The 16,510-nt window shown below is 41.3% G+C and overlaps 1 protein-coding gene across 11 annotated transcripts in view; it reads right to left on the bottom strand.

The window, feature by feature from the left end:
* Positions 1-3,876: 3,876 nt before the first annotated feature.
* SLC16A12 (solute carrier family 16, member 12) overlaps positions 3,877-16,510 on the bottom strand; it is a 100,297-nt gene continuing 87,663 nt past the window's right edge. For 10 of the 11 annotated variants that reach the window (XM_010838521.1, XM_010838519.1, XM_010838518.1 and 7 more), the window contains 4 exons: positions 15,113-15,256; positions 12,886-13,465; positions 10,167-10,426; positions 3,877-6,684 (listed from right to left, as the gene is read on the bottom strand). In XM_010838521.1, coding sequence (XP_010836823.1) covers positions 6,422-6,684; positions 10,167-10,426; positions 12,886-13,465; positions 15,113-15,256 — 1,247 coding nt within the window. In that variant the 3' untranslated portion in view covers positions 3,877-6,421. The remainder of the gene's footprint in view (positions 6,685-10,166; positions 10,427-12,885; positions 13,466-15,112; positions 15,257-16,510) is intronic. The other variant, XM_010838524.1, reaches the window with a different exon arrangement.

Here is a 16,510-nt window from a genome sequence, read left to right on the forward strand (position 1 = left end):
CTGATGGTAAAGAATTTTGCTGCAGTGTGGGAGATCCAGGTTTGATCCCTGGGTCAGGAAGATACCCTGGAGAAGGGAATGGCAACCCACTCCAGTATTTTTGCCTGGAGAATCCCACAGACAGAGAAGCCTGGTAGGCTACAGTCCATGGGGTTGCAAAGAGTAGGACACCACTGAGCTACTAACACTCGCACTGTCAACGTATCCTGTGCATTCTGAGTGCGAAACTTCAAGCAAACCTGACCTTCTTTAGCCCCACCCTTGCTGCATTATAATTCTCTTTAGTAGCTGCTTCCTTTGTTCTTTTTTGTTTGTCCATTGGTTGTTTTCACTCATTCATTCACCAAGTATTTACTGAGTGACTATGGATTAGGCACTGGACTCCGGCAAGTCAGTCAGTATGATCTCTAACCCCAGAAAGCTTGTGATTTTGTAGAGGTGACATTTAAAAATAAACACACAAATGAATATGGAATTATAATTAAAATATGTTCTCTGGTGGGAAAGAGCAGGGTGCTATGAGAACGTGTTGTGTGGGTGGTGATAGTGTGATAGGCAATTTTTGTGCCTGTGTGCTCAGTCGTGTCCAACACTTTTGGGACCCCATGAACTGTAGACCACTAGGCTCCTTTGCCCATGGGATTCTCCAGGCAAGAATACTGGAGTGGGTTGCCATTTCCTACTCTAGGGACTCTTCAGGCACTGTGATTGAACCCCACGTCTCTTGTGTCTCCTGCAGTGGCAGGCAAATTCTTTACCACTGCATCACCTGGGAAGCCCAATAAGTAATTTAGATGGAGGCAACAGTTTAGGGAAGGGAAGTGACATTTATATTGAAGCCCAAAGGGTGAGAAGTGAGTATCTTGAGGGATGACATATGCAAAACGACTTTGGAAACAGAACAGGGCACTGCAGTGTGGTGAGAACAGTGTAGCCCAACAGGAGGTTTGGAAGTGAAGCAGAAGCTCACCACGCAGGACATCATGGGCCATATTCCAGTGTGTAACGTCAGTGATTCTGAAACAGGCTTGCCCTGGGACTTCCCTGGCAGTCTAGTGGTTAAGATACCATGCTTCAAAGGCAGGGGAGGGGTGTATTCGACCCCTGGTTGGGGAACAAAGATACTACATGCCATGTGGTGTGGCCAAAAAATTAAAGAAAAAAAAAAGGCTTTCCCCCTCCCTGTTTGACCTTTAGAAACCTTTGAGTCAGATGTCCAAATTCTTCCCCCTCGGTGTTCCCACCTGATACACATTCAGACTCTGCTTAGGTCCCTGTTGAAAAAACAGGGACTGAGAATATGTCTTCACTTTTCCTAGGGTCGGGACCACCAACCCATCCATCATTTCAAGTGCCAGGAGGAAAAGACCTAACCTGCCATCACAGGAGTAACGGTTTTATGGGAAAACTTTAAAAGGGCTGCACTTTAAAATGCTAATTTTAATGCCTTTTAATGTCAATGCATTTTCAATGCATTACTTTGCCAACAAAGGTCCATCTAATCAAAGCGGTGGTTTTTCTAGTAGTCAGTTATGGATGTGAGAGTTGGACTATTAAGGAAGCTGAGCACCAAAGAATTGATGCTTTTGAACTGTGATGCTGGAGAAGACTTGTGAGAGTCCCTTGGACTGCAAGGAGATCCAACCAGTCCATCCTAAAGGAAATCAGTCCTGAATATTCATTGGAAGGACTGATGCTGAAGCTGAAACTCCAATACTTTGGCCACCTGGTGCGAAGAACTGACTCATTGGAAAAGACCCCGATGCTGGGAAAGATTGAAGGTGGGAGGAGAAGGGGACAACAAAAGAAAATATGTTTGGATGGCATCACCGACTTGATGGCCATGAGTTAGAGCAAGCTCTGGGAGTTGGTGATTGCTGGCATGCTACAGTCCATGGGGTCACACAGAGTCGGAAACAACTGAGTGACTGAACTGAATTGAACTGAATGTCAATGCAAATCTTCAGTGGAACATACACTAACTCCTCAAAAATAGGGAATTCCCTGGCAGTCCAGTAGTTAGGACTCCATGCTTTACAAGTGCCTGGCTTCAATCCCTGGTTGTGGAACCTTCAAGCCTCACCATGTGGCCAAAAAACATTTTTAAGGAAAGTATAAAAGTGTTTGTATTTAATTTTAGACCAATCTTAGAGCCTGGATCCCTCAGAGAGGCCTCTGACACTTAAATAATTAACAGTAATGAGTGAGTGAGTGAGTGAAGTCGCTCAGTCGTGTCCAACTCTTTGCGACCCTGTGGACTGCAGCCCACCAGGCTCCTCCGTCCATGGGATTCTCCAGGCAAGATTACTGGAGTGGGTTGCCATTTCCTTCTCCATGGGATCTTCCTGACCCAGGTCTCCCACATTGCAGGCAGACGCAAGTTAAAAGTGATCACTCTTTTCCAGAATTGAAGCACTTTTCACTTATTTGACACTTCCTTAAGCTTGGTGGTGCTAGTGGTAAAGAACCGCCTGCCAATGCAGGAGATGTAGGAGATTCAGATTCCGTCCCTGGGTAGTGAAGATCCCCTGGAGGAGGGCATGGCTACCCGCTCCAGTACTCTTGCCTGGAGGATCCCATGGACAGAGGAGCCTGGCGGGCTACAGCCCATAGTGTTGCTAAGAGTCAGACATGACTGCAGAGACTGAGCATATAGGCACACAAGCTTCAGGTAGCTAGATCACATGGGGGCTAGGAAAGGAAGAGTTTTAGCCTGCAATTCAGACACCTGAAGGAAGTCCACAGCAAGGGGTCCCCATCAGCCTTGTAGGTAATGATGTGGCCCTTTAATATGTCACACTGACCACCCGTACCCTCGACTAGCATGAACAAATTGTTCTTGCCAAATTTAGTTATTCCTTGACAACTGAAGGAAGACATGTCCTGTCAACATTTCAAATGGCTTCATCAGGAGTGGAGGCAAAGACGTAAAGAACTGTAGATGCTGGGACAATGGGTACTTCAAGTACATTGTACTTTTCTTTCTGGCTTTGTCTATGTTTGGAAAGTTTCATTATTAGTAAAATGTTCTAAACGTTTCCTTTTATGTCATTATTTATTATTTTCCTCACTTCTCCCACCAAATGTTTCTCTGTGCTAATGGGACAAAATCCCAGTTATCTCTTACTGGGAGCTGCTCTGGCAACAGGTTAAAAAAGACTCACAGCTTTGAAGTATAAGAAGAGAAACTCGGGTATTTATCTTGAATTCACACTATTTCACGTCAATGAGCAGTTTCTGCGTTAGATCTATTGGGCCCAGAAAGGTGAGTGCCAAATAGATATCACCATCTTCATCATCATGGGGCAATGGGATTTCAGAAGGAACACACTGCCTGGCTGAGTAAGCATGACTTTGGTTATGCACAGCGTGCTCCCCAAACTTTTCCATGTGCCCCCACACGCAAATGCTCCCAAAGAGGAGTCTGGATCAACAGACAGCAAATTAAACCACTAAGCCTGAAGTAGTGGTCTTAATAGAACCAGGCTCTTAGGAAGTCTTGGAAATTTCCAGTCCAGGGTCTTCTCATCTATACTCATTGGAAGACTGAAGCATAATCTAAAGGATTTTATCTGCCCAAGGAAGGGCTTATTTCCAAATGGTGCAGTGACTACTGAGTCAGAAGTCATGGGACCTGATGCCTCAGTTTCCATGTTCATGAAAGGGTGAAAAGATAGGTTATTATACATTGCATAGGAAGCGCTTAACACGGCAGGTAACATGTTGAAGTACTCAATAAATGGTTTTGGCTTTTGTAAATTATTTGATTACTTACAACATCTTTATATGCCAGTGACATCTTGGCTTGACCCCAGATAGACCCACTCATAATCCAATTCAAACCCCTCGTGCAGGGGAAAAATGTTTTCCAAACATGACTATAAACTCATTTTATTATGCTTTTGAAATAAGAAAATATTATCATAAATATGTGATCTATTAGTGAAGTCACAATCTGAAAAAAAAAAAAAAGTCAAATGGTACAGTGTATCTGCAGAAGTTACATATTTCTTTTGCTTTTTTTAACTCAATTTCAAAGTAGAACTTGCAGTGATATAAAGAAATATTTAAGATGTAAAATCATCCCACCACATTTTTGTTCTTGATTCCACAAAACAAACACATCATTCTCATGAATCTCTCCATTTTAAAATAAACAGTATAGGCACATGGAACGTGACAGTAAAATTTTGTATAGATGACAATGGTAACCTCTAAAATCTACATTTTCCTTACTGGTTTTCTAAAAATGCTGCTCCAAAAAGAAAAATAAAATACAAATGTATGCCTGTATAAAATCAGAATATCCCAAATATTTTATACAAATTTTTAAAAGCTCTGATCTCTATGCTCATTTTTCATGAATATTTATAATACTTTAGAGAAATTACATTGCAGAACAAGATAAACATAATTTTACTGTGACCATCATAGGAAAAAACATGTATAAGAATATTTATAACTCTTCATATTTCGAACAATCTTTAGGTTTGAAGATTTAAGAAATAACATTTAATATAAAGTGTTATTCCAAACACATACAACTTCATTTTAACTTTGACTGTTTACAGATATTTTCCAAACATTGCTTTTAAATGGCAAATGACAAAGAAAGTGGTTTCACAACTAAATCTTCAAACTAAGTATAAAAATAACAGGAAACATTCAAATTTCTCTTTGGAAAACATCTATGAGATACCAGCTTTCTGCTATCAAATCAAGTCAGCATTTCATTCTGAAAGCACTGTATTAATATGTAATTTTTAAAATAATCCAGTTATAGGCAAAGACTCATGCTGAATATACTTAGTCAACCTGGGTGCCCCTCATGGCTGTGTTTTTGCTTTCAGTACCTGTGTCCAGGCATTTGTGAGACCTCTCTGGAGACAGTGGATTGAATGACCTTCAGGGTCAAAATATTTCCTTGAGGTTCAAGACTTAATTTTTTTTTTTTGGCCATGGGGCTCAGCACGTGGGATCTTAGCTCCCCAACCAGGCATCAAACCTGAGGCCCCTGAATTGGAAGTGTGGAGTCTTAACCACTGCACCTCCAGGGAAGTCCCCAGATTTAAATTTTTTAATTAATTAAAATCTCCTTTCAAATGTATAACTTGCCCCTATTTACAAAGTGCAGCATGATTTGGATTCAGGATTATAGTTCAGAGGACTTAAAATGGTTAGGGACAGGCTGGGGGTCTGACCTCTCTCTTATCTCCCCATGCCCTCCCCACTTCAATCTGAAGACCCAAACCATACGGAGATAGGGTACTGGGAAATGAGAGAACTCTTCTAATCCAGTGACTTAAGGTGTGTGAAAGAGTTCTATGAACTATAAAACAACACACCACTAGCCTTCTTAACTTTGTCCTTCCTCTCTCCTGACCAAAGCTATAATTCGTGAGAGGGCCATAGTGCTGAGGTTAACTCCCAAAGCCTTCTCATTCAGCTGAGAAGGATCACCAAGTTGCTAATGGTTATCTATAAAGAGATGAGGAGCAGTGGACGCTGGAACAATAATTGACACAGGGAGAAAGGAATCTCACTTTCAGAACATCTCTAGAATAATATTTTTCAGGCAAAACTCTCACCCTGTTTTGGATAATGATGAAGTTAAATGTCTGATCTGAAATGAAAACTCTCACCAGAGACCTGCTGATTCAAGAATTCAATTCCTGCCCAGCTGGAATGCTGCCAACATTTTCCCATTCTTAACAGGAAAGTCTACAGTTAAAATAAGTGCTTTATTTCTGAAGAAAAAAAGGGAAATGTTAGTGTTAACATTTCTGGTAAGATTTAGGAATCACCCATGTGACTTTGTGTGTTCTATCAATTTAAAGTATCATATGTGATAGCAACAGAGGCGAGCACCTGGCCGGAGGAAATGAGCTTTCAGTGGTGGTGGAGGGTGAGGATGCTAAGCCTTCTTCCTAGTGGAGCTTCTCATTAGGATATGAAACAGAATGCTTAAGGAATAGATTCTTCAAACAGCAGTGATTAAAATGGGATGCCCCCTTTTCCAAACAGCATAAAGAAACCACATGTCAATGCTTCTGGCTTACCTTCTAACTGAAGAAGGAAGGTGGAGGGACAGAGAGTTTGAAACAAAGCTGTTCCAGTGTTATTTGCTTTAGTCATTCCTTGAAATTTCTCCTGTTTTCAGGAAATTATGTCAGTTGTGTCCTAACATTCTCCTTGGTGTGATGCTCTTTGAGTTCAATTGTGAATCCCAAATAGGGAAACTCTCAGCCAGTCCAGTTTGCTTTGTTATTTGCTATTTTCCACCCCGCTACAAACATATTAATAAAACAATAAATTTCCTTGGAAGGCAATGCTTCTGCCAAAATAAAGTCCTTCAGAAACATATACAATCCGGTGTCCCACCTCTCTCAGCCCTGAAGATTCCTAGGCTCAAGGCCACTGGTCATGTGGGGCTGGAACCAAGCATTGCTAGAGCCACAGATTCCCCATCTCTCTGATCTAATTCTCTTGCTACAGAATAAGCCACCGAGCCATTGGTCCATAGCTGCAGCTTGGGATCTGATTCTTTGGCAAGGAACCGCAGCTGGGTTCTTTTCATCTTCTTTACAACTCTAGCAAAGCCAAGCAACAAAGAACTAAATATCATTGAGAATCCACAGAGAAGGAATGCTGCAGTGTAGCTGCCAGTCGTATCTACGAGCCAGCCTGTAACAAGCAACAGCAAAATGATATTGTTGAGGTGAAAATTTGACTATTTACTCACTCAAGTCTAATAATTTGTGAAGATAATAACAATAGATTGCTAGCACCACCACTATCATTTTGACACAAAAAATAGATCTAAAAGCATTTTGCAACAACTGAAAAATGCATTCTATTTTCTAGAGAAACTTCTAAAACAGATTGTTGTTATTATGTAAAGTGTTTGGAAGTACCACATTCTATACTAAGAATAATATTATTCTTAATACACAATAAATATTAGTATTAATTCCATGAAATATGGTAGAAAAGATAAAAACATCATTCAAATTACAGAGCTTAGGATGATCTCTACCTAGAGTGTGAAGAGAATATAATTGTACAGAACCCTAGTAGTCATGTTCCCAGCACTCATATACTGTCTATCTTGAGTAACTGAACACGCTCCTAGATAAAGCAGAATCCAAATTTCCTATTAGATCTAGACATTTTACCCTATCCAGTTTGAAAATCAGATCGTTGGGCCATGTTAAAGTTTCAAATGCAAATTTCAGGAAGCGTAATTCTGTAATCACAGTTTTTTAAAATTTACCTGTTGTTGCAACAAATTAACCACAATATCGACTCCCGCTCTACATTTTGAGGAGAACCAGAGTATATGATATGCAAAATGTAAGTCCCAATAATCAGGGACTCAATGGGGTAAAATTAGACATTGGCAGGAAATTATTTTGTAGTTAAAAAGGTTTTTAAAGTTCCTCCAAACTTTACTTATGTGCCAAGAAAATCCACCACAGAAGTATACGACTTCTGCTCTCGTCTACTTCAACAATTAGTCAAAAATGGCAGGCAAAAATTATTAGAAGCCCCATAAAGTTTCCTACAATCCAAAGTGAAAGTGAAGGTTGCTCAGTCATGTCCAACTCTTTGTGACCCCATGGACTATACAGTCCATGGAATTCTCCAGGCCAGAATAATGGAGTGGGTAACCTTCCCTTCTCCAGGGCATCTTCCCAACCCAGGGACTAAACCCAGGTCTCCCACATTGCAGGCGCATTCTTTACCAGCTGAGCCACAAAGGAAGCCCAAGAATACTGGAGTGGATAGCCTATCCCTTCTCCAGTGGATCTTCCTGACCCAGGAATTGAACCGGGGTCTCCTGCATTGCAGGTGGATTCTTTACCAACTGAGCTATGAGGGAAGCCTACAATCCAAACTGTTACTCTCAAATAGTTTAGTTATGTGATTTACTTGTACATTTCTTTAGCAGCAAACAAGAGACTGAGTAAAGAACTGTCATCTTAAAAGTCACTAAATAAGAGAAGTATTACAACAGGAACTCACACACTAATCCTCTAATACCTAGCAATGAGTATAATGTCTGATATGCCAAATGCTGGAGAAGACTCTTGTGAGTCCCTTGGACTGCAAGGAGATCCAATCAGTCAATCCTAAAGGAAATCAGTCCTGAATATTCATTGGAAGGACTGATGCTGGAGCTGAAACTCCAATACTTTAGCCACCTGATGCACCGACTCATTGGAAAAGACCCTGATGCTGGGAAAGATTGAAGGCACGATAAGAAGGGGATGACAGATGACAGATGGTTGGATGGCATTACTGACGCAATGGACATGAGTTTGAGTAAACTCCAGGAGTTGGTGATGGACAGGGAAGCCTGGCATGCTGCAGTCCATGGGGTCGCAAAGAGTTGGACACGACTGAGCAACTGAACTGAACTGATGCCAAATGAAGGCCATGGTTTGACAAAAGGATCCAGGAATCCTCATTTATGTTCCATGACTGTTTAACAGAATCACAGCGTTCCTAAATGTTGGTAAATACAAAAACTGTCTATGGAGGGAGGATATGAGAACATATTGGGGGTATTTTCTAAAATTGAAGCACTAAACATATCCTTCTATATCATGGAGTTTAAACTGACCATGAATTTTTATCCATAGCCATCAAGCAGTCACAATTTCCCCTGGTTTGACACTTTAGCAATTGCTGGGTTTGGAAATAACTTGAACTGTCGTCTATTTACAACAGTTGCTAAGGCAGAAATCCTGCCTTCTTCAAAATATCCCCTTCTTTCCTTCTAGGCAAATGTTTACTTCATTTCTCTTTTGCCTGTCTGCAGAGACCTTCTTCACTCTCAGTTTTAATCTAGGCAGGTAATAATCTGGACCAATCATTCTCATTCTTTAGTGTACAGGAGCATCACAAGAAAACTGCTTGAGAATGTAGGTTCCTGGAACTCACCCCCAAAGATCCAAATCACAGGTGGAGGGTCATGGAATCTGCAGTCTCACAAGGGTCCCAGGGGATTCTGTTGCAGTGATCTTAAGACCTCATTCCGAGAGACGCTGGTCTAGACTACACACCCCAAGAAGACGGAATGGGTTCTTACCTGTTTGCTGCTACACCAACAGCACCAGACACAGTGCTGATGTATCAGCAATAAATATCTGATGAATTACTTGTTTAAGGCATGCAATATGTATTTCTTGAATTATTTAATGCACTCAATGAATATTTGTGGAATTACTTAATCATGTTTTTAATGTCTGTTATCATTTTACAAAACATTCTAGATGCTTTATCTTGAGTCCCAAATCTGTGTATCCAAATTTGGCCTCCCTCTAATGCTCGGATTACATCCTTAAATACCTTATTGGGTATTTCAGATATCTGAGTATGTCTAAACATTACATTTATTATTTTCTGGCAAAGCTACTCTCTTCAGCTTCCTTATTTCTTTCAAGTGTGCCATCATCTCCTGATATATTGGAGTTGTTTCCCTCCTTCATATCCCCACGTGCTAAAATCAGCTGATTTCCGCCCCCCCAATGTCCTCCTTTGACCCCACAGTTCATTCTCATTTCTGCTACAGAAGCCATAGTTCAGGCCTTTATCAGACGGCTCCTGAACTATCAGAAAGAAATTCTGCTTCTCCACTAAAGTACTAGATCATCTTTCTAAAACACATCCTTTGCACAAAAGCTGTAATACTTTAGAGACCCATATTCTCTGACATATATAGGGCCCCACCTCCTTTAGTGGGCACTGGAGATACTCCACTATGACACCTGTACATTAATATTTCAGCTCACCACCTACCTCATCATTCTACCTCTATGGCTGCCAGCCTTCCCTCTGAATGTGCCCAACTTATATTTAAATCTGAACAGCTGTTTCATTCCATTGCTCCCATCATTTGTGTGGAACAGAATCAAGATCCTAATTTGGGACTTTTTTTCCCCAAGTACACTAAGGTCCTCCATTAGTTGGAAGAAGATTATAGAACAAGGATGTAGGTGAGACCATGGTATTTTGGTGGCTCGGCCATTCCTTTCTCTTTCATTCTTCCCAACTTACTTTCACTTCTCATAGTATGTTGTGTGAGTTCACTGTTTTTACATCAATATGACGAAGAGAAGAGGTGACTGGGGTGCGGGGGGTGGTTTCCTCTGGAAACTTACCTGCGATGGGTGGGCTCACCAAGTACGGCACTGCATGCAAGAAGTATACCACGCCGAGCGCTGATGACAGAGAGGTGGTCCCCACAATTTCTGCGGTCACTACTGGTATCAGAGTCACGTAGGCACCATCGAAGTAGCCAAAAGTACAAGCGAAAGGCACGAGCAGGGGAAGGCTTTGAAGCATTGGGAGGCAGAGATAGCACAGCCCATCCAGTCCGATGGCAAAGAGGTAGCAAACGTACTGGTAGTTCTTCAGACACCTGTGGATTTGAGACCAAGAATGAGTGCAGGATACACAGCTTCTATCAAAGAGCTCTAGAATCCTGGCCATGTAGCAGTAAGCACTTCATTTATAGAGATGGCCTCCCCATTCTGTGCTTTCTACCTTGTCTTCCTATCTTTCTTTTGGTATATGCAAATGCAAGAATGTATCTTCCCAGGAAGCATTATGGTAGAAAATAACCCATGCGCTAAAATTAGAATGATAGACGTTTGAATCCAGTTCTCCCATCTACTAACTGCCTAACTCTAACCTCAATTCCTTTAGCTATCAAACAAGATGTTGTCTATCTCAGAGTTAATCAAGGAAATTTGTGAAATAACACATAGAGTGTCAGGAGACTAATATTTTCTACAAGTCTACCATATTAGATGCTTTCAGATATGTCATCCACTAGTCTCCAGCTCTTCATATATGTTCAGTAACCCAAGGGGTTATACAAAGAGGAAGCCATAACATGAAGAAATGAAAATGATTTGCCAGAGATTACGATGGAAGGCAATGGCACCCCACTCCAGTACTCTTGCCTGGAAAATCCCATGCATGGATGGAGGAGCCTGGTAGCCTTCAGTCCATGGGGTCGCTAAGAGTCGGGTACGACTGAGCGACTTCACTTTCACTTTTCACTTTCATGCATTGGAGAAGGAAATGGCAACCCAATCCAGTATTCTTGCCTGGAGAATCCCAGGGACAGGGAGCCTGGTGGGCTGCCGTCTGTGGGGTCGCACAGAGTCGGACAGACTGAAGCGACTTAGCAGTAGCAGCAGCAGCATGATGGTCATGCATTAGGACTAAGTCTTATTTCAAGATCTCCCCAGTGGTACATCCATGAATATTTTCCCTTTGTAGATCCAAACCCATCTATGATAGCAATTATTACAAAGACTCTGTATTATATCAGCATCAGCAATTTACACTTTATAAATTATGTAATAAAAGCAATTTATGCTTTTCTGCTTGTAATCTCATTTGAGCCTCACAAAATGCTATAAAGTCCTTAGGCAAATATTGAACTGGTCCATTTTACAGATGAAGACCCGTGAGGATCTGAGAGTTGGGTGATTTTCTCTAAGTCTCAGGGATAATATGGGGCAGAGCCAGGACAAGAACTTGGGTCTTTTATATCTTAGACTAGAAATCCCTCTTTCAGATCTGTATCAGACTGCTTCTGGTTGGGTTATTTGATTGTAAAGAAAGATACCCTTTTCTCTTCCCCACATTCCTTAGCTATTAAAACTGTGGCTTTTATATTTAATCCTAAATATTGTATTCATGATACCAGTGAATGGCAGTTGGATCCTGATAACTTCCCAAAGACATAACAGCTAAGAAGCCACATGATGATAGCTCTCCCAGCTCATAGCTCAAGTGTGAAAAGTCTGTCATTTAGGAGAATATGAATAGTTTGCTCTCTTCAATCTAGATTAGCATTAGCTGAAGAAACTACTTAGATTTCTTAAAATACTGGTTTCTAAGTCTAAAATTATAATGAAATGATTTGCTACTTGCACTGTCAAACATAAATATGTGGTGCTACAGATAATGTGTTATTACTGACCTGGTCCTCCTACCTAGACTGGAGTCTATTCCTCTGTCTGTTGCCAGCCAGTCTCTGGGGTGGTTCAAAAGACACTAAAACCACAGTGACCAGTCAGAAGTTGTTTTACCGGAGGACTGACCTGACTTAGACTGGAATTAAATTTGTTACCAGAACTTGTAACTATCCTTTGCTTCTGCCATTTAGACATACTCATCATTCTAAATGATCTAGATCAGGTGTCAGCAAACTATGGCCAAATCTGGCCCACCATATGTTTTTTGGACTTAGAATGGTTTTCCCATTTCTGAATGATTGGAAAAAATCAAAAGAACAATAAAATGTTGTGACATGCAAAAACTGTATGAGAAACTAAAATTTTAGTGTCCTTAAATAAAGTCTTATTGGAATATGGCCACCCTCTTTTGGTCACATATTGTCTATGGTTACTTTTGTGCTGCAACAGTAAAGTTCGGTGGTTGGGATCATATGACTTACAAAGTCAATGAGACTTGATCTGTTTAATGTCTATCCCTGTACAAAAAGTTTGCTGACGCCTGACTAGAAGAACCAACATGGGAGTTGCCTTCAGATATTGAAAACCTGTTAACATTATTTAGACTTAGGTATTCTAGAGGGTAAGGTGATGAAAGTGAAGTTAGTCATTCAGTCATGTCTGACTCTTTGCAACCCCATGGACTAGAATTCTCCAGGCCAGAATACTGGAGTGGGTAGCCATTCCCTTCTCCAGGGGATCCTCCCAACCCAGGGACTGAACCTGGGTCTCCCACGTTGCAGGTAGATTCTTTACCAGCTAAGCCATCAGGGAAGCCCAAGGTGATGAAAGGAAACTCAAAGCTTAAAGTTCCTTGTAGGGAACCACAAGGTTCACAGGTTTTTACCTTCTGTCAGTTAGCCATCCGAACGTGATATTTCCAATAATGTCAATCACCCCAAGAATAGACATAAGAAAAGCAGCTTGCTGATGAGTCACTCCGACACTCAACGCATAAGGCACGAAGTACACAAACAGAGGACTACAGCCATAAGCCATAAACAGAACAGAGACGGCCAACACAACGAAGTCCGACATCAGTAAAAAACTGTATTCCTGCTGCAAAGAGCCACAGAGGCAGGTCTGCACCCATTCTTTAGTCCAAGTCGAACAGGGAGACGCCTGCTTAAAGTCTTGTGTCTGAGTTCTGCAGACATGGTTCTGCTCTGGAGTGGTTTGGTCCTCTTTAAGAGTGATTGGCCGCATCAAGGCACCGCAGACACAGAGATTCAAAACGAAGCCCCCAAGGATGAGTAATGCTCCCCTCCAGGAAAACTGTTCAATGAGGAGCTGAACCACAGGAGCCAGGATGAAGATGCCAATGCCACTTCCTGACAGGGAGATCCCATAAGCAAGGGCTTTCCGTCTGCTGAAATACTTGCCAACCATGGCAATAGCTGGAGAATAACAAAGTGCAAATCCAAGACCTGGTGATAAAGAGAAGTCTATGAGTCTAATGGCATGTCATGAATAGCCACTGAAAGAACGTCTCTCAGAATCATACTATTGATAAAGAGAAGTCTATGAATCTAATGGCATGTCATGAGTAGCCACTGAAAGAACATCTCTCAGAATCACACTACTGGCATTTAAGAGGATCTGAACCTCAGGTAAATCCCTTTAAAATTGCTTTCTACATCAAGCTGAAAATGAGTCTCCCCTCACCAGCCACCCACAATTTGGAAAGTATAGCATCTGTATGACTTTCTTCTTGGGAAGAAAAGCTTTAAGGGACTATGACTTAAGCAAAATAAAATGAAGACTTTAAAAACTATTATACAAGTTAAATTTGAATTAACTAGAAAATCAAGGTAACACTGACCTGAGAAATGTATTCTCACCACAATGATTCTTTTTTAAATAAAGTTAACTTTAGTAAATTAAATGATCTCTGGGTAATTTAAGTATTGTTAAATTATCGATAATACTTACATTATTAATAATACTTAAATTATCCAGAGAATTACTTCAACTCTTCACTGCACATGAAGACACAACCCTGATTATCTGGACCACTTTGGAATTTGTGTTTAAATAGCATATGTGATCCTGTGAAAGTTCCAGAGTACTGTCAAATATTAAGAAACATGCTCATTTTATCCATGAACATAGCATGTACATAGAGCAACCTGAAAATACCTCCAGCAGAAAGTCTCTTCAAGATTTTCCAGTTCTATTTTTTTTAAGTCAAGAAAATCAGAAAGGCTTTAAACCTGGAATTTAAACATCAAGGAAGGAAAAGGAGAACGGCCTGCACCTCCTATTTCCATCTTCGGAGCAGGGTGAGCAACGATCCCAGTTTGCTTGGACGGGGGTTTCCCACATGTGAGGCCTTCAGCACCAGACCCAGGACAGTTTCTGGTAAACTGGGAGGATGGGACACCCTAGTGGTCAGGCCTTTTGGGTGACAGGGGACAGACACCTTTTTAGCTGACAGAGCTAGATTTATAACCTCCCTGTGAGATTGTATCTTTTATTGGCCAAATCATGCTAGTCCCTCCAACCAATCTTGATCCTCTGCAGTCCCTGTAAGTGTGATTTATGGAATGCACATCGGTTGCTTCTCTTTCTATGGACTTCATTCTCTAACATATATTTCCATAACATTGAAAGAGAATGTGTGATGTAAGAATATTCACAAGAGGCTTTTTTTTAAACTGTAAACCCCCATTTATTGCAATGATACTCACTAAAAAGTAAGGGCAACTCAGGTCAACCACAGATAGTATTTCAATGTCTTGGCAAAGATGTTGGGAGAATGATCATTGCTAAAAATTTATGTTGCCCTGGCTAATGTTGCTCTGCTTCTGAGTGAAGGATCTCAGCCATACATGGCTGCCCAAGGAAAGTCAGCAGTCACTGTTCTCACGTGGCTGAATTAAAGTGGTGACACAGTTTCATTACGTATGACAGTCCATTAAATTTCTAGCCCTTTTGTTTAATGTTTGGTAGGCAGACGTTCAGCTAAATTATGCATCCAACAATATGAATATTTTATGAATTACTGCTCTGTGGGCAGGCTTAACAACCCCTGGATAGGGTGGGATGAGAAGGGTGGTACAAAGTGCCCTTACCTGTAAGAACTCCCAGAGTGAGGTAGAGATGCTTCAGGCTGGTGGCAAATGAGCCCAGGATGAGACCAGTAGACGCAAGCAAGCCACCCAGCATGATTCCCACTTGACAGGAAAAATGGTTACTGACAACACTCCCAAGTGGAGCTTCAAAAACAATAATAAATAGGTTCAACATAGAGGCCTTGAGGGCGCTGTGTGAAGGCTGTGGTGCATCAGTGGAGCAGATAACCATCCATCCTCAAATCCTTGAGCCCACCCCACTCATTCTATGGATAGAAACCGAGGAGAGAGGAAAGGATGTGTCCATGGTCCCACAGAGAACAAGTGGCAGGGCTAGAATCAGGATCAGGTTTCCTGACTAGCATTTGACTGCTCATTCCATTTCTCCATTCTAGAATGGTCATAATCCCAGGAGAATGGGCTGCTTTTCAAACAGCAAGTCAGCTCCTTTAAACAAAGGCCTTGGATAGAATGTAAACACACTGCATCTAGTGTGACCCTGATTTAGCTCAGCGGTTGCACAGTGATATGCCTTGTATGTTTCACATAATATGGATCATACACAGTTAACGATAGTCATGACAGGTAAATGGTGGAGAAGAAAGTGGGCAGCACTGCATGGCCAGCAGTGTTATGCGAGAAAAGGCCAGGGAGAGAGATCATAGACACGCTTCACAATCTGGCACTGCTTCTGGGCTTTTGGAAACCCTGTGGATGAGAAATGAAAGCCCAGAAAATCTAGGAAATGCGATAACATTTCAGTTAGCCTCATTCTATCTATGGTTTAAGAATGTGTCAGAATTATGCCAACTTCCAGGTTTATAGGATAATAATTAAAGCTGGAAGAGACCAAAAAGAAACTAAAGTTCAGGGGAATATGACATACCCAAGATCACTAAAAAATATTCAGCTCAGGGAACCTGACACCGAGCACAGTATTATTTCACCCTATTATTCTGGCTTCTTGGGTCTTTCAGGCAGAGGAGATGGGTGGAGGAAGCATGTGAATTTCTTTCTAAAGAACAATTCATGCAGACACCAGTACTCATGGTAACAAGATCAGAAGAGCCAATTCTCTGGGTATCTGTGGAGTGTAATTTTTATATAGATCAGGTTAAAATTGGGGCTTGATTCAAATGTACATGATAGAATCAGTCATCAGCCTAATATCCCATCTAGTTAGAATAGTAGCTGGATGCATATATAACCTCTAGATAATAGGAATGACCTAATCTCCTAAAAATATATTTAATTCTCCAGGCTGATGCTGTGATGGCTGTTGGAAAGTGACAAGATGTATATGAGACTCCATGAAAAATGTTCACTTCTCTGCCCATCGTAGTGCAGATATGGCCCCAAGTATGTCCCAGATTTGATTCTGCAGCCTCTTGTCCATAC

The sequence above is a fragment of the Bison bison genome, unplaced genomic scaffold, assembly GCF_000754665.1.
Source record: "Bison bison bison isolate TAMUID 2011002044 unplaced genomic scaffold, Bison_UMD1.0 scf7180017864097, whole genome shotgun sequence".
In the NCBI taxonomy this organism is placed as follows: Eukaryota; Metazoa; Chordata; class Mammalia; order Artiodactyla; family Bovidae; genus Bison; species Bison bison.